Here is an 18,860-nt window from a genome sequence, read left to right as displayed (position 1 = left end):
ATGCTGTATGCAGATCTCCGTTCGCAATGTCAAGATTCCGAAAGTTCGATCATATGGTCTCAGCAATATGAAATTTGATCTTTCAGGATTTCGGCATTGTGAAGTGTTCCCATATACATATATATATATATATATATATATATATATATATATATATATATATGTGTGTGTGTGTGTGTGTGTGTGTGTGTGTGTGTGTGTGTGTGTGTGTAAAACTAGCAGCAACAATACTATCTGATCACTCATCACCAACTGATGGCTTTGAGATATAGATGTGGTAAAAGTAGGGGAAACACCAGATGAGGAAATAAATGCTAGAACGATATCCTGGCAGATAAATGAGAAATCTTTCTATACTATCATAAATGAGGTGTACAATCACATCATACTAAAATATGATACGGTTTTGTTGCAATAGTGTATTTCAAAATGCCTCTGTTTATGCCTTACTGTAACTATTTTCTTTTCCTTCCATGATAAGAGCTCCCCAGAACCTTTCCATTAGTTCTTTACGTAAAAAAAAATATTGTGACATCAAATAATTCAGTGGCTAAAAAGATATTTTCAAACTCTGCTTTACAGAACAATTACATTTCAAAAATAAATAAATGAAAAGTAATTCCTTCTTTCTGTATTTAAAAATAACGACCAACTCAATGTATCCATGCTTTAACAATTCAATTTTTATTCATTTAACAAAGCAGAGGCTTTTAAATCTTGAGTGTGTAAACATAAAGGAATTAAACATGCCCCCTATTTATCTTAGTTCATATTAGTACTGCAGTTTATGAAGAACGTCTTCAAAACCACCTTTTTCAGTCTTTCATCTATGAATCTTCAATTATTTAAATATCTTATTTATGATTTAGTGCTTAGTGCATGCAACTGCTGACCAGAAGGGCCAGTGTTTACTGTATAAAATAATACCCTTTCATCTTGGTTTAATAACCTCAGAGTAATACAGATGTTACTGTATTGTATTTTAGACCAAATTATTCTAGTCAGAAATAGGGCAATTCTTAAAAATAAAACATGTGATGGGGTACAAAGAAGAGAAATTATGCTTTTTGATTGTGCAAGGACTTATTCATAAGTATTCACAGGTAAGTACTAGACAATCAGTCTGCAGACTATTTCTAGCCTAGCCAAAAAAAAAAAAAAAAAAAAAAAAAGTATTCAAAATTTCCCTTTATCGTCAAGGAGGGCAAGACAAGATAGACCAAGGCCAGAATTTGAGGCTAGCCATCCAATTATCTATGTTTACCTTGAAGGGGACAAGGGCCCTACTCTGCTTGACATGTAATGGATGTTTGTTAGAGAGGTGATGGATATGTTGGGATATGAATCTATTACACATGTTTATCTGCTGATGAAGGTTTAGTTCCTTTAACTGAGTATTCATGTACCATTAGCTCTGCAAAGGAGTAGTTCAAATAGGGTTTAACCTTCATGGCACAAAAGTCTAGATATAGATCTCCATGAAAGAGTTTGTAAAAGACTGACTACAGAGAAAAGGCTGCCATTCTCTCCTAATAACTAAGACTTTTGAGACCACTCATCTTTTTAGTTATGAATCTCCGAGATCTCTCAAGTTGTAGGATCTGTTTAGATAAAAACATGCCAAAGGTGGCATTCTTTTCAATAATGGGTCTGATAAGATATAAGCAGAGGGGAATTAAGATTTCTTTGGATCTAATGGAGATGTCTTTGGAAATTAGATGGGGCCAGATAAAATGCTTTCCAAAGTATTGTGGAGACATGATGGTCATATGATAAGGAATTATCAGCAAGTCTACACAGATCCTTTATAATAGTGTTTTATTGGAGTGGTGCATGTTCTGTACAAACAGTTGTAAAAGACTGACTACAGAGAAAGGGCTGCCATTCTCTTGTAATAACTAAGACATTTGAGACCACTCATCTTTTTAGTTATGAATCTCCGAGATCTCTCAAGTTGTAGGATCTGTTACGGTACAGTTTTTTTTTTTACATTTAATTTGGGACCATTGTCCTTGCACCAACTGTTAACATGGTCTAAATTGTGTTGGAGCAATTGTAAGTTAGTTGATGATCAACTAACAATACTCAATTTACAGTCATTTGCAAACATAGTTAACTGTAGGCCAGAAGTGCTCACCTGAAGGTCTAAGAAATATATACAAAATAGGAGATGACCCAAAACTAAGCCCTGTAGTATACCACTGGTAACCTTTTTGCTTTCAGAAGTTGCAACTGCTACTCTACCCACATGGGTTCTGTCAGAAAGACAGCTATCCACCACACAGTATAAGGCTTCTTTTTTCAGATTTATAAATCTTTTAATAATGCTTCCATGGGGGAATAGAGTCAAAGGCATTGATCAGGTCTAGAAATGCTGTATGCTCTGCATGACCACTATCCACTACTTCAGTTACTTTTTCAAAGAAATTAGTTAACTAAAGAGGCAGGATTTTCCTTTGATAAAGCCATATTAATGGGGTCTATATTAGATCAGCGAACGCTTAAAAAAGCGAACGCTGATTGATCGATCTTATGTAAGCGAAAGCTTACAATCTCAAACTGTCAGATCAGCAATTTTTTCCTAGGGAAAAAAAACGCTGATCCAAAACACATACACACAACACAAGCACACCAAACAAACAGAAATCCACACACATACACCTAAAATCTGACACCTAACCCTACACTAAACTATGCACACACCACTAACTATCCACTTACATTAACCCAAACCCTAACCCTAAGGTCCGTCACTATCGCACACTTACCTCACCCGCTCCCTAACCCTAACTCACCTAAATCCGCCCTAACACTCATGTCCACACAATCGCACACATACCTAACCTGAGCCCTAACCCTAACTCACCTAACACACCCTAACACTCACATCCACACAATCGCACACTTACCTGAATATGACCCGTAACTTTCCACCACAGCACTGAAAATACCGAAGCAACAGAAACGGAAAACCAAATTCTTTCCCTAGGAAAAAATTCAAGTTTCTGTTGCTTCGATATTTTTAACTTTCGCCAAAATAAGGTTGATCAATCAGCGTTCACTTGTTCAAGCGTTCGCTGATCTAATATAGACCCATATTAATGAGGGTTCAAGATTAAGAGATTTTCAATGTCCAGATTAATGATGTGTGAGATGATGTGCTCCATAGCTTTACATACAAAGCTAGTGAGACTAATGAGTCTATTGTTAATAAGGTCCAGGCTGGGCCACCATTGTGTAATGGCATTATAATGGTGTTCTTTTTAGGCTTTGGGAACATAGCTGGTAGAGAGGCTTAGGATAAAGAGATTAAGGGTTCAAAAAGGCCATATTTTACATTGATAATTAGGCAACCTGTTATGTTGCCAGTCCCCATGAATTAAGTATTCTTAATTTTTGAAAAGGCTGAGAGAACTTGTTACATAGTAATTAAAGGAGGTGGCTGGGATTGTGGAACTTGTGGGATAGCCATAACTGGGGGTGGAATAAAATTTGCAATACATTTGTTAACTAGGATGTTAGCTATTTCTTTGGCGCCAGAGACTATAGCATTATTGTGAACTAGCACCAAACACTGACTGGTGTTAGTTTTTAACTTCCTGCCATAATTAAAGGAAGATTTGCAGTTATTTTAGGTTTTAGTGGCTATTTTAAGTTCATACTCAGCTCTGAACTTCCTTATGGTTCCCTTGAGCTCTTTGTTAGTTTGCTAAAGTGTGGTCTTAAGGTAGTAGAATGAGACCTCTTATAAGCAATAGTGGAAGCTGAAGTGGATGCAAAACAGCCCTCTCTGTCTACGAAGCACATGGTTATGTAAACACATACGGGATATTCACTCACCCAAAGTATAAGGGATCTGGATATTTTTTTCAGTGGTAAAACAGCCCTTTTATTCCTATATAGCCCACTCAAAAGTTTTATAAATTGGAAAAAATACTATCCCTGTAGTGCTTTTAGAGCAAACTGGTCACTTTTTGATGTATGTGTTAACATTTGTGTACAGCATAATTACAAAACATGCCTTTCATAGCTGATAAGGAAACTTGGTCAACTAGGAAAGTTGACCAAGTCCCTATAGTCCATCTTCACACAGTGAGATAGGTGGGGAGAGTTCATATAACTATCTACCACTACATTCTAAAGTAACAGTTCAGTGTTAAACTAAAGGTACCTTCCATTTATTAAAGAACATTTTGGATCTCAGATTACTTGTCAGTTATTGGTTGATGGAGTTTTTATGTCAGTTTTTCCAACCATATACCCTTTGGTGTTCATTTCTGGCCTCAGTATTATAATGTAACACTTGGGTAAGAATATACAGCCAAGCATTCCAGCACTAGAAACTAAGATGGCAAAAATTTCCACAGCTACCATGTATTTTCCCCTGGTGCTCAGGTATGCAGGAATAAATGACAGCCACACACTGACAAATACAAGCATGCTAAAGGTAATGAGCTTGGTTTCATTGAAGCTGCCAGGTAAGTTCCTGGCTAAGAAGGCAACAATAAAAGAGACAACAGCTAACAAACCCAAGTATCCCACCATGCTCCAAAAGGCAAATGCTGAGCCTTCATTGCACTCGATGATTATCTTTCCAGCTTGTGAGGTCTTGTTAACTTCTGGGAATGGAGCAGAAATGGACAACCAAGTAAGGCATATAATCATCTGAACCAGTGATCCAATGATTACAATGGAAGCAGGTACCCTAGATCCTACCCAGTTCCTCAGTCTACTTCCTGGCTTTGTTGCACTGAAAGCAATTACCACTGTGACTGTTTTTGCCAAAATGCATGACACACAGAAGGAAAAAGTCAAACCAAACACTACTTGACGAAACATGCAGTTCAGTTTCATAGGCCATCCAATAAACAATAGGGAGCAAAGGAAGCAGAGTGTAAGGGCATTTAACAGAAAATAGCTGAGCTCACAATTGTTAGCCTTGACTACAGGAGTATCCTTGAATTTAATAAAAATACAGAAAATGGTAACTGACAACCCACTCAGGGTAACAGAGAAAAAAACTAGTGTAGCTCCAATAGGATCTTCATAAGACAGGTATTCTAGGCTTTTTGGAATGCACATATCTCGTTTCTCATTGGACCAGAAATCCTCTTCACATTTCAGGCAGCTCACAGCATCTTGGAAAAAAAAATGAACACAAGTGAGCCAGTTCTAGTTAAATATGTAATTGTTAACACATCATTATATATTTTATCATAAAGTCTAGAAAAGGACTGCTGGCCTGTGTCTCTGATGTCTGTTAGGAAATGCTTTGAGAAAGCTGATTCTGATGACAAAAAAACTGCAGCAAATGTCAGGTAGAAAGTAACAGTAAACAGAAAAAGATTTCACAAAAATCATCTGGGGATAGGGATGAGTCCCTTCTATAGCATTACAGGAGTTAACTGGGGAAAAGGTCTAAAAAACGCATTTCATATAAATATTTTTAGACTCTTTCATCTGATACAGAGAGACAGTGCTGTTTTTCTTATGCCCTCCTAACTAAGTCATCTATTTACATTTTCTTGTCTCTTAACAGGCACACAACAACTTTCTTTCCACTATACACACACTGATCAGCTACTATGATAAATAGTTTCACTAGAAACTGCTCATAACAAAGCCTGCTTCATACTACTGTGTGTACAAGTGATAAACGCAAGTAGTCATACACAAATTATTTTTTACAAAATACTTACCAACTGCCAAGGACACCCCACTGATTTTTTTTCTTTTAAGAAAACACTTTGTCTGCCAAGATCTAACCTGTTCTGTCACTCCCCTACTCTAACCCCAATTCCCACCCACCTCCACCACAGCTATATTTATACACACTAGATTCCACCCTATCTAGCCGGCTAACAAATAGCTGAATATAATAAAATAACCCACCTACCCAACACTAACTTTAACTGTGATCCTCCCACCTATAAGCAATTCTAACCTTCTCATTCAAAACCACTATTTTTGCAGCCACAGTACTACTGCAACTCATAAAATTATTCAGCCTCAGTACTATCAAAATTCCTGTCACTAATTTTACTTTACCTCCCCACAATACTAAACCTCCTCTCTGCTTTCTCCCCAAAATTATTTCAATATAAATAATTATTTTAATATTATTTCCTATACTACCTCAAGTAAAATACTACCACACTCAACCACCAAATCACTGAAGCTCTCCCTCTACACCAAATAATACCTTTCCCAACCCAAAACAACAATAAAATAAAAAAACAAAATGGCTGTACTCCCATCAACCCATATATACAAAACTCAGACTTAGTGGAGACATACACCCTAACCCAGGCCCCATTAATAAAAACAATGCCAGTCCCAACTCATAGAAATCTGGCAGTTTTAACCTTCCATACACGACCACCTAAGGGTAAACCTTGTGCTTCATAAACCTAAACCAAAGAAGCATAACAAGCAACTTTCTTCTTAATATTCGCCTGACATAGCTGTAATAACTGATGCATGGCTAAAAGCAGAAGTAAAAAATAATGAAATCCTACACTCCGGCTATAATATACACAAAGAAATAGAAAAAAAAAAATAGAAGAGGAAGCAGCAAAGCAGTAGTTTTCAAGAAAAATATTAATGTAAAACTCCATACCCTTAAACCAACCATATTTAATTCAGCAGAAATAATTATAACACATCTTCAGATTAACCCAAGGAAATCCTTTACGATTGCTGGAATGTATATCCCCCAGGAAATAACATACCTATAACAGAAGAAATACTTCATTGGATATCACACAATATACATCAAGAAACTAAAATCATGAGGCTCTAAATATCGATTGGCAGTCATGTAACTCAGACACTCCCTCAATCTTCCTAACTCTATATGGTTTCTCTCAGCTCATACAAACCACCACAAGATTTGGTAAAATAATAGACAATCAACACTTGACTGAATCTTAACCAAATAAATCTCTACCATAAACCTAATAGGATTCTTATGAGACAGGAGAAGTTATCCTCTCATAACATACATACATACTGAGGCACAAACTAAACATATATATGTAGGTCAATAAAATATAACTAGACACATAACCTAAAAAAAAAAACTTCAACAAAAATACTTTAATATCAACCTTCCATCTATGAACTTGGAATATCCTCAAACCACTACCCCAGATGATGCTGTTTCCCACTTTAATGAAACCTTCCTTTATGTCCTTAACCGAGTGGTACCCCTCTCATCAAAATAATGAAATATGTCACAACATCCTGGCTTACAAAGGAAACTGGAGGGCTTCTTAAACAAAGAGACGATGCATGGAAAATTTGGTACACAAAAAAAATAAACAGGATTACTTCCAAACTTTCAAACACCTTAGAAACCTTACAAAAAATGTAGAAAGATAAACAATTTTGTTGCTGTATGCTTCAAAACAAATATGAAAAAACAAAATCCAAAACTATTCTGGTCCTTTATAAATAGACTTCTCCACTCTGGCCAATTAATAATAATGATTGCAATATTGCTATTCAATTTAATTCTTATTTTATAAATTCTGTCCTATTGCTACTCCACTAAAACACATACATTCCTGTCCAATCACACCACCTTAAATTAGTACTGCCAATGAGTTTACCATTACATCTATCCAAACCTCCTCAGCAAAAAGAGTACCAGACATATTAAAACCAACAACTTTAGCAGCATACAAGTTACCAGCTGAATTCTTAAGGCTAAAATCGAAAGCACTGGCTTTACCTATCTCTATACTCATTAATCACTCCATAACAGAAAACCATGTCCCAAGTCTATGGAAAATGCCATGCATTATTCCATTACACAAAGGTGGTAGCTCAATTGAACTAGCTACAGACACACCAATAGCAATATTATCTCCCTTATCTAAAATACAAGAAAGGTGCATTCATAATCAAGTCATTAGACACCTCACAAACAATAACCTTATTTCCAAGACGCATCATGGTTTATGACCCAAGCACAGCACTGTAACTTCCCTACTAAATTACACAAATACCATTAAACAGCATAGAAATGAAGGCAGCCTACTGTTCTTGCTCTTCATAGACTTGTCTAAAGCCTTTGACATAGTCTCTCATGAAAAAGTACTCGTAGCACTATCGTCCCTCAATCTTGCCCCATCAGCACTGTCCTGATTCCAAAGTTACCTGTCCTCAAGAGAATAGGTCATCAAATAGCAACACCTACTCTGTCCACCCCTGCCAATTACTGTACGAGTCCCAATTCTAGGAACACTGCTATTTAACATATTCACAAACCAATTGCATACTGCAACAAATAGTGCCAATTTTGTACAATATGGTGACAACTCCACCCTCATCTGCTCTGCCCTCATCATCCCTAAACTACTAGAAATCATTCAGCTCTTTTTCACAGAAATATAATCCTGGCTATCCAGACACCACTTGCTACTGAACCCTAAGAAAACAAAACTAATGTTGTTTATTCCCCAAAAATACTCAGATCTAAAGTCCTCCTTCCACATCTACTCCAACAATAAAAGCTAAACAGAAGCAGTCTCCCAAACTAAGCTATTCGGGGTCTTAGTAGAGATAAAAACTTAAATTTGACCAACACATACTACAAGTCATCAAAAAACACATATTAAATTAGGCACTCTCTACAAAGCATACAGACTCTAGCAGATATACCATGGCAAGAGCATACCGTCTCCCATACTTCATCTATGCATCACTAATATTAGCAAACCTGAATAAATCTGACAAAACAAAATTGAACATATGCTATAATAAAATAGTTAAATTCTCTGCAAACACTACCCACAAAACTCACTGCTGCACTACTTTAAAAGCACTACACTGGTTACAACTGCCACAACAGTTAATATACACCCAATTAATCACTGCCCACAACATTATATATACATGATTGCCCCTCATTCCAAAATATAATTCAACACTATGCTTGTAACACACCCATAAGATCCAACAACAAATCATTGTTATTCATAACTAAATCCAACAATAGGACAGGTGATTAACATATTCTAACTATGTTTCCAGACTTTGGAATGCTAGCCCTCAGGATCTTAAACTCACTGAAAAACTATCTTATTTCAAAACTAAGATCACATAGCATCTAAAAACTGCCTCTCTCATGTACTAGTCCAGGATAGCCCTATCCATATACTTTACTTAACCTAACTTAATAAGCACTTCAACCAATCTGCAGTTATTATGTATACACACCTGATCAATTTTTTACTGTTTTTTCCATATCTCAACTTAATAATGGTATGCAATCATTTTAAAAATGCAAAAAAATAATGTTTCCCTTAGCTTGGGTGAAATTTTTTAATTTTGAATGAACTAAAAACATTAACCAGTACATTATACAACAACCCCCCATTAATATTCAAAAACGTGCATGCTGATTGGTCAGCGTGCACGTTGTAAATCCAAGTTATAGTAATGGAGAAAGGTCCAGTCGCCCAGACTTTTACCATTACTATAAATCTTTTTTACAGCAAAACTGTCTCGCTATTTTAAACGAGATTAACATAGCGAGACAGCTTTAAAAAAAGCAACGGAGATTTTCCGTTGCTTTTTTTAAAGCTGTCTTGCTATGTTAAACCCATTTAACATAGCGAAACAGTTTGTAAAAAGCAACGGAGATCTTGCTTTCTCCGTTGCTTTTCAAATCTCGCTATGTTAAATGGGTTTAACATAGCGAGACAGCTTTAAAATAAGCAATGGAGATTCTCCATTACTTTTTTTAAAGCTGTCTCACTATGTTAAACCCATTTAACATAGCAAAACAGTTTGTAAAAAGCAATGGAGATCTTGCTTTCTCCATTGCTTTTGCCCACAGCTCTGATGTACTGCGTAGGCATACGCATGCGCAGTACATCAGAACTGCCGCAGAATACCAGACAGCTGCGGAAGGGCAGCAAGGAGGCATTATACAATGCCATTATTTAAGAAAAGTAATTTTTTTTTTTAAATAATGTCATTGTATAATAGCAATAACCCACTTCTGGGTGTGGGTAATGCTGGATTTACCTACGGTTGGCTTTGTTTGGCCACTCGGGCTTTGCCCTCATGACCAAACCACACCAACCATGGGTAAATCCAGCATTACCCACACCCAGGCATGGGTTATTGCTATAATATTCTACATTACTATCCTGACAAGAAAAATAATGGTGAATGTGTAAACATATCCTTAAATGAAACTGTAATAAAGAATTGTGATATATCTCAGTTTCTATAAACTGAAATAATTCCCTGCAGCATAATACAGTATGCTATATTTTTGTCAGGTAACATAATAATTAATGCAATTGCTTATATTGAAAAAAAATTGATACACATTCATAATTTAGGAATAAAAAAAGCTATACAAGAAACACACACTTAAAAAAGTTTTTTTTTTTAATACTACATACTAGCAAGTTGTTTTCAACTCAGCTTGCTCCTAGGGTAGCCTCCCCACTTGCCCAGCTCTGAGGTAAGATAACATATGTTATCATAAAAGTATAAATGTCTAAATTATTAGTCAGCATGAACAATACTCACAATGACATGAGATATGGAGGTACCCAAAGGTGCTGTCAACTCACTGAAGTCTGGTATAAACTTGCCTAAATAATTGACCATACCTAGGAAATGCTGTAGAGCTTGAACATTATCTGGTGCTGACATCTCAAGAATAGCTGCTTGCTTGGTTGGGTCTGGTCACAAGCTAGCACTAGTAAATTAATGACCTACATATGTAACTTCTGGAAGTCTGAATTTACACTTTGGAGGGTTGAGCTTCAATTTTACTTCATGTGCTCTGTCTAGAACTCTCTTTAGTTTTCTGTCATGCTCTGCTTCACCATTGCCTCCAACCAGTAAATCATCTACTATTATGGCACAAGGATAACCCGAAAAAATTATCTTTATTGCATGCTGCAAGAGAGAGTGATAAACCAAAACAGAAGAATAGTTCAGATTCAGATCTGAATCGAGTACAAATGGTGCAATGCTTGCAGTGAAGCAAATGTTGGAGAAGAATACACTCCAAGACACTATGAGACTGTTTTTTTTTGTTTGTTTTGTTTTCTTTTCTTTTTTGAGGAAAATTTTCTTCAAAACACAATTTAAAAATGTTAATTATGTATGCAGTTGCTGGGCAGAAAATCCTTTATTGTGCTGCATTTCTTTCTTAAATATTCAAGATTTTTATTCTTGCATTAAGGGATGCAGTTTTTGGATCAGTTACTTTTTTTGCTGTCTGTTGCTTATTACTGTCTAAGGCTACCAATATATTTGCACTTAAATCAGATATGCATATCAGCTTTCTATCTAGTTCATATACTGCCTTGAATACTACTATACTGAGAATTATGGATTAATGCTGTTTTAAACCTACAGGGCATGTTAACCATATATTTGTTTTGAATATTTTAATTTGTTTACATGAGAATAGTTGTACTCCTCTGTGTAGAACTTGTAACTACATTGTCAGTAATAAATAGTATATTATCTATACAATTTAAAAGTGTTACTCCTCAATGCTAGGAGCCAAAACAAGAAACTCCACACCCTATGATCTCTCTTCACTCTGGAGAGTGTAGACATCTATGCTGTTACCAACACATGGTTTAAATCAGGTTCCTATCGGTTCGTCAAAACTTCAGCAGTTCGAACACCATATGTGATAGTGACAGACTTTAGGGTTAGGACGGGATAGGTGAGCTAGGGTTAGGGTGCGGGTCAGGTGAGTGTGCGATAATGACGGACCTTAGGGTTAGGGTTTGGGTTAAGGTAAGTGGATAGATAGTAGTGTATGTACATTTTAGTGTAGGGTTAGATGTAGGATTTTAAGTGTATGTGTGTGGATTGCTATTTTTTTGGTGTGCTTGTGTTGTGTGTGTGTTTCTTGGAACAGCAATTTTTTTCCCTCTAAGACTTCAATGTTTTTGAACTTCGAGGTTAGAAATTTTAACATATGGTGTTCAAACTTCAGCTGTTTCATCGAAGTGATATAGGCCCGTTTAAATCCATCAAAACTTTTCCAGCACTGCAAGACTTCAGTGCATTACATACATTTATACCATCAGCTGCCCAGACAGGGACAAAAGGTGGAGGAGTCTCAATCTATATTAGTAGTAAGCATAATTCTACGTTGGTTAAACAGGACAAGGCCCTGTCATTGATCTGTATGCAAATCACCATAGACAAAGTCACATACAATATCCTAGCAAGATATGTATTACCATCTATGTCCCTAGAATCCCAACGCTCACACCGAGACCTACTGGAGACACTCACCATTACCCTAATACCCTGTTCATGGGAGACTTTACTCCTTTACAGACTGGGCAACATACACTGCCTCATAGCCACAGGCAAAATGATTCCACACAAATACCTTTGACCAGATAGTCGACACATCCACCAGAGGTTCAAATATACTGGACCTGGCAATCACCAATATGGATGAGTGCTAGGCTTGAAAAACAACCTTTCAAGACCACTTGAGTCACTTTTCAACTATAGCCACAAAACAGGATTTGTACCATGAGAATGGAGGACTGCAACTGTTATCATACTTCACAAGGGTGGATCATCAACTGACCTAGGAACTACAGACCTATTAATCTGACTCGTCCAATATGCAAATCCATGAAAATAATTGTCATGGAAATGATCAACAAAGACATAAGCAACCTTCAGGCACTTACCTAACACAGTTTGGGTTTGTCAAGGGAAAAATCAAGCTTACTGAATCTGATGGATTTCTTTTAGAATATCACCAAGGCAATGGGTGAGGGGAAAATGGTGCATGCCACCTACCTGGACCTGGTAAGGCATTCAATATAATATTCCACCCAGGTGTAGTTGACAAACTCACTAAAGTGGGCATAAACCTCTACATAAGTCAATGGATTGTCAGCTGGCTCACAAACAGGATGCAGGAAGTCACATTTGGTGATGCCACCTCCATTAAGTGACCAGTCACTAGCCAAAGTACCTCATGGCTCTGAGCTGGGACCACTTCTTTTTGGCATCTACTTCTTGGAGGTAAAGGCTAATGTCAAGGGCCTCTGGCTGACCAAGTTCACAGATGACTTCAAATTGGGAGTTATCGTAGATTCCTCCATAACACAAACATCTTCCAAAAGGGTCTAAAATGGACAAATGACTGCTGCCAAAGAAACGGACTAAATGTCAGTGCCTTTTTGGGAATACTTTAACCCAGGATAATTACTCCATCAATAAGACAGCCCTAAGGGTTGACCCAGTAGTCAGGAATCTGGAACATATGTAGACAGTAATCTGGCCTTTGACCAACATGTGGCCAAGGGAGTAAGAAAATCATTTCATGCCTCTCAACTTCTAAGTAAGGGCATGGCATCCATGCCAAGGAAGTCATACTGCCTCTTTATTCAGCCTCTATTAGACCCATCATTGATTAGAATGTCTCTTCAGCATGTACCTGACCAGAAATAAACAGCAGTTGGAATGCTAACAAAGGTTCCTTACCAGGACAATCCAAGGTACAAACACATTGTCCTATTTGGTTCACCTTAAAGTTCTCTATATATACTATGTCTCCTACAAGTTACTGAGAGGCAAACTATCCCTGGCATGTGATGCATGCTTGGATCTAGCTCTGAAAGACCTTTTGCACATCTGCAAAATGAACAACATCAGAACCACTAGATCCAAGGATTGAAAATTTGATTGTGACATAAACAAGTCATGGTTGTGAGACAGATATGTGTTTCAGGGGATCCTATGCTCTGGAACAGGTTCCCCATCCATGTGAAGCAGAGTCCGTATCTAACCCTATTTAGGCATACTCTTGACTAATGGATGGCGATTCAGAAATTCACCCTGGATCTGGCCCCCAAATCTCTGATAAACAGAGGCAGGCAGTAATGCCACAACTAACATACCCACCACCAAATAACCTCTAGTAACTTCTTAACTATCATGCCTCCTCCTAATAAATGCCTATGATACATAGGGGCACAAATGGGTTGGATTGCATGGCAAGGAACAAAGCTGTGATGATGATTCTGGTACAGCAAGAAAATGCCTGCAGTTTCTCCTGTACTCCACACCCTCACATTCTACATGGTAGGATTTCGGCTCAACACATATACCTGTAACTTGACTAATCCAGTCGAAACCTTTCACTGTTTGTATTCTCACTGTCTCTCCTTCCCTCAACAAACAAAGAAATCTGCTCAATTTATCATAACTGGACTTCTGGATAGGACACTGTTTGAATAATTGAGCCTTGATGGTTTTGTTGTTCTTAGCTTTAGGCCTCAATAAACTGGAACTAATAGGTAGGATCATCCTGGTTTGCCTGGATAGAAGTCTTTGAGCAGGTAAGCCAAGAATATCATCATGGGGTATGTTTCTGAGATTAAGTAAATTTAAAAAGATATCAGTACTGTCATGCTTTGACCTTTCAAGTAATTGCTTTGCACTCTGCACTGCACATTCAGCTAGCCCATTTGACTGTGGATATTCAGGACTGTTAGTAATATGTACAAAAACCCATTATCTTGCAAATTTCTGAAACAACTGACTAGTAAATTGAGTACCATTGTCAGAGATAACTTTGTGTGGACTACCATGGACTGAGAAATTACATTTCAACTTGGTAATAACAGTAGTGGATGTTAGGTTAGATAGTAAGTTAACCTCAAATCAATTCTAGTAAAAGTCTACCAATACTAAGTAGTGTTGATTTTTCCACTCAAAGACATCAGTGGCTACTGTTGACCAAGGTAGTCCAAAAGCTTGACTTAGCTGAAGTGGTTCTCTTTGCAAATGCAGTCCAGTACTATTGAATACTGAACACGAAGAAAGTACCTTATCAATGTCTTTCAGTAATGAAGGCCAAAATACTAGTTCTCTCACTCTTCTCTTAGTGGATGTGGAACCTGGGTCACCACCATTGAAAATAACGCCATCTTCCATCAACACTTCATCTCTGTAAGGAAAATAGGTTTGCACTTCAGGTGGTACACTAGACTGCTTTGACGGACATCCAACATTTATGTAGTGATTGAGCTTTTGCAAAATTGGATCAGTCTTTGTGTGAACTCATCAAGCCTAGTGGTAGAAAAATTACATACTGCATCATGTCAAAGTCAAAAGTCTCTGTTTAATCTGTTCAGTCATATTTCTGGGTGATCTGAATAAGGTATCAGGCAGATAGAGTAGCTTGCCTTTCGTGTAGACCATTTTGAAACTGTACTTTTGCAGTTTGAGCATCATTCTTTGTAATCTCGCTGGAGCTGAATACATTGGCTTCTTTAGAATAGTGACTAGAGGTTAGTGGTCAGTTTCAATATAAATAGCTCAACCATAAATATAATCATGAAACTTGGAACATGAAAATACTATTGCCAAAAGTTCTTTCACAATTCGAGCATACTACATTTCAGTTTGGGTAAGTGTTCTAGATGCATAGGCTGCTGGTCTTCCCTCTTGAAGAATAACTGTGCCAAGACCAAATTTTGAATCATCACAAGAAAGAGTGGCTGGTTTATTTACATCATAGTATATTACTGTAGGTGGGGTGGCAGTTTTCTGCTTAAGGTCTTCAAATGCCTTCTGGTGTTGTTCTAACCATGACCATGTAACATTTTTGCATGTCAGCTCTCCTAAAGGTGCTGTCAACTCACTGAAGTCTGGTATAAACTTGCCTAAATAATTGACCATGCCTAGGAAATGCTGTAGAGCTTGAACATTATCTGGTGCTGACATCTCAAGAATAGCTGCTTGCTTGGTCGAGTCTGGTCACAAGCTAGTACTGGTAAATTGATGACCTACACATGTAACTTCTGGAAGTCTTAATTTACACTTTGGAGGGTTGAGCTTCAATTTTACTTCATGTGCTCTGTCTAGAACTCGCTTTAGGTTTCTGTCATGCTCTGCTTCACCATTGCCTCCAACCAATAAATCATCTACTATTATGGCACAAGGATAACCCGAAAAAATTTGCTTCATTGCACGCTGGAAGACTTCACTTGCAGAATTTATTCCAAATGGCATTCTTAGGAATCTATATTTGGCAAACAGGGTTCCAAAAGTTGTTAGTAATGAGGATTTGTGATTAAGCATCACTTGCCAAAATGAACTTTTTGCATCCAAGACAGAAAAAAACAGTGACATTCAGTATTACAGCTGCAATCTCTTTGACTGTGTGCATTGGATGATGTAGTCTCTTCAATGCCTTGTTCAAATCTCTTTGGTCATTACATATTCTGATTTCATCTGAGCCTTTTTCGTGAGCTGCTACCATAGACAACACCCATTCAGTTGGTTCTGTAACTGGACAAATTACACCTTGCTGCACCATTTTATCTAATTCAGCCTTAACTTTATCTTGCATAACCATCAGAACTCTTCTCACTGGTCTGACTATTGGAGTAACCTCTGGGTCTAACTTCATGGAATATACAACTGGAAGTTTGCACAACTTGTCATCAAAAACATCAGCATACTCTGAGAAAATGGCTTCAGAAAAATTGGAACTAGGGTATGCACTTATGTGATGAACTTCTTAGTTAAAAGAAAGGAGATTCATTCTCAGACTGTCTTTAAGACCCAATAATGACTGTATTGGTCTTTGGACTACATAAAATAAGTTGTAACAGTTCTTGGCCAAATAACATGAAAGCATCACTGAGTCTTCGGTTTGAATTTCTTCACCTCCATAAGCAACAAGTTTCGCACTACTGGCCACATTGAGTTGCTTATTAGTTCTCACTTTAGCAAATGTGTCTGGTGATATAACATTACACTTTAAACTACTGTCTACTTTAAGCTCTGTGGATTTACCATTGATCTGGACTGTACAAAACGCTTCGATTTTTGTCAACAAATTCACTGCATCAGCTCTCTCACCAATTACTGATACCCCATCTACATAAAAAGCTGACTGCTGTGGATCTACTTGATCAACTTGCTTTTTTGTGTGACCCTTCTTTACAACTGTGTGGGGTTTACATGATTTGCAAAACTTTTGAAAATATTTCCATTTTTTACACTTGTAATATTGCTGACCAAATGCTAAGCACTTCTCACTTCTGGACTCATGATTGGTACCACAATTGTGACAGTTAACAATAAAGCTAGACTTGGGTTTTGCTGATTCATGTTTGTACTGCACTGAGGGACATGCTTCTTTAACTGAACTAGTCTTAGAACTTGATGGAAAGCTACAGGGCTTCCCTGGTGAACTAGCAGAGGCTGTGGCTGCCATGTGCTTAGGCCTACTTTTTGCTCTGGAGCCTGCTGAAGCTATGCTCTATTAACTTGCAAGCATACTTGTAGGTTTTTCTGTAACATCTTGGATTTGGCAAATCTCAATGGCTTTACTCAATGTTAAATCACTGTCATGAAGTAAATCTTTCTCACAGCAGCACTATTAATACCACACATGAGTCTGGCCTTTATTAACTTATCTTTAAGCCACCAAACCAACACATTTTGGCTTTGTTTCTCAGGTCAGTTATTTAAGCTACAAACGTTTCCCCTGGTTTCTGATCTCTCATGTAAAACAAAAGCCTCTCTAAGGTAATATTTGTCTGGGGGTTATACATTTCTCTGAACTTGCACTTCAGACACTCTGGGTCTTCCCTTGATTCAGCCTGTACAAGAATATGATGATTTTCACCTTTTCCCTCATATACCGCTGGTGCATACACAAATGAACGCTGTCTATCTATGGCCTCTGACCCAGCTAGGTTTAACAAAATGAATGCCCTGGTGCATGCATCTTTATCTGTATAAGCAGCTTGTATAAAAATATTGTACTCTTGCTCAAATATTCTCCAGTCCTCTGCAATAGCCTGATCAAATACAAATGGTAAGGGCTTTTGAAATCCATTTGCCATATTAACACATATCAGTGAAGGATTTTGCACATATGCACGAACACATACACATATGCCAGAAATTTACACCAGTATTTGAAACTTTGCCCAACAGCACAACAAGCCTTCGTATAACTGAACTTTGCGAAATAAGTCTCTCGGACACTGTAATACTCATGAATTTACTGTATTGCAAGAATTCACCTCTTATCAGTATAAGAAAGATATCAAACAACTGCACAATGCAACCCTCTTTGTAACTGAACTTTGTGAAATAAGTCTCTCGGGCACTGTAATACTCTTGAATTTACTGTATTGCAACAGAAATGTATCAACATTCTAAGAAACGTTTCAAATAACTGCACAATGCGAATGAACTAGGCAAGAGGAGCTCAGAGTCAATAACATTTCAAAGTAATGGCACTTTGCGAATAAATTGTACACAGCACCCTGAAATTTCCTCAGAATGGTGTTACCTTGCTAGGCAATTCTTTACAGTGCAAGAAACACTCTGTATTGGTGGCACTGCGAATAGACACACCCAGCACAAGAAACTTTTTGAAATGGATATACAACTCTTCAGAAGAAATGCACAGTAATAAGCACACACTGTAAGAACTTTTGCATACTTTGAGATACTTCAAATAACACTAGTTATGCCCTTGATACAATACGAAGCCATAGTTATGCCAAAACACAGCACATTGCCAAAAAACATGCAGTCGCCTTGCTTTATTTACACCTAATGTGCTCTTTTTTGCCCTTATTATTTTTGATTTTCTCATTTAATCTCTTTTTATGACCATTGTACTTTTCTTGTGCCCTTTTTACTTTAAACATGCCCGTTTTGCCTTAAACATACTCTGTTTGCTTTTAAACATACTGGTTTTGCTTTTCTGGTAATTGTTTTGTCAAATATCTTAGTTTTAAACATTTCCCTTCGGTAATAAATCTTTTGTGCCTCCTGCTTGTTTAATAATGTGGTTTGTG

General features: G+C 37.3%; 1 protein-coding gene across 1 annotated transcript in view; it reads right to left on the bottom strand.

The window, feature by feature from the left end:
* Window positions 1–4,212: 4,212 nt before the first annotated feature.
* The window catches only part of LOC122805989 (vomeronasal type-2 receptor 26-like), an 83,334-nt gene continuing 68,686 nt past the window's right edge, over window positions 4,213–18,860 (bottom strand). Inside the window, exon 3 of the mRNA XM_044076227.1 lies at window positions 4,213–5,138. Within this exon, the coding sequence (XP_043932162.1) occupies window positions 4,213–5,138 (926 nt within the window). The remainder of the gene's footprint in view (window positions 5,139–18,860) is intronic.

Source organism: Protopterus annectens, chromosome 7.part0 (assembly GCF_019279795.1).
Source record: "Protopterus annectens isolate FY-2018-M chromosome 7.part0, PAN1.0, whole genome shotgun sequence".
In the NCBI taxonomy this organism is placed as follows: Eukaryota; Metazoa; Chordata; order Ceratodontiformes; family Protopteridae; genus Protopterus; species Protopterus annectens.
This window is presented reverse-complemented; position numbering and strand designations above follow the sequence as displayed.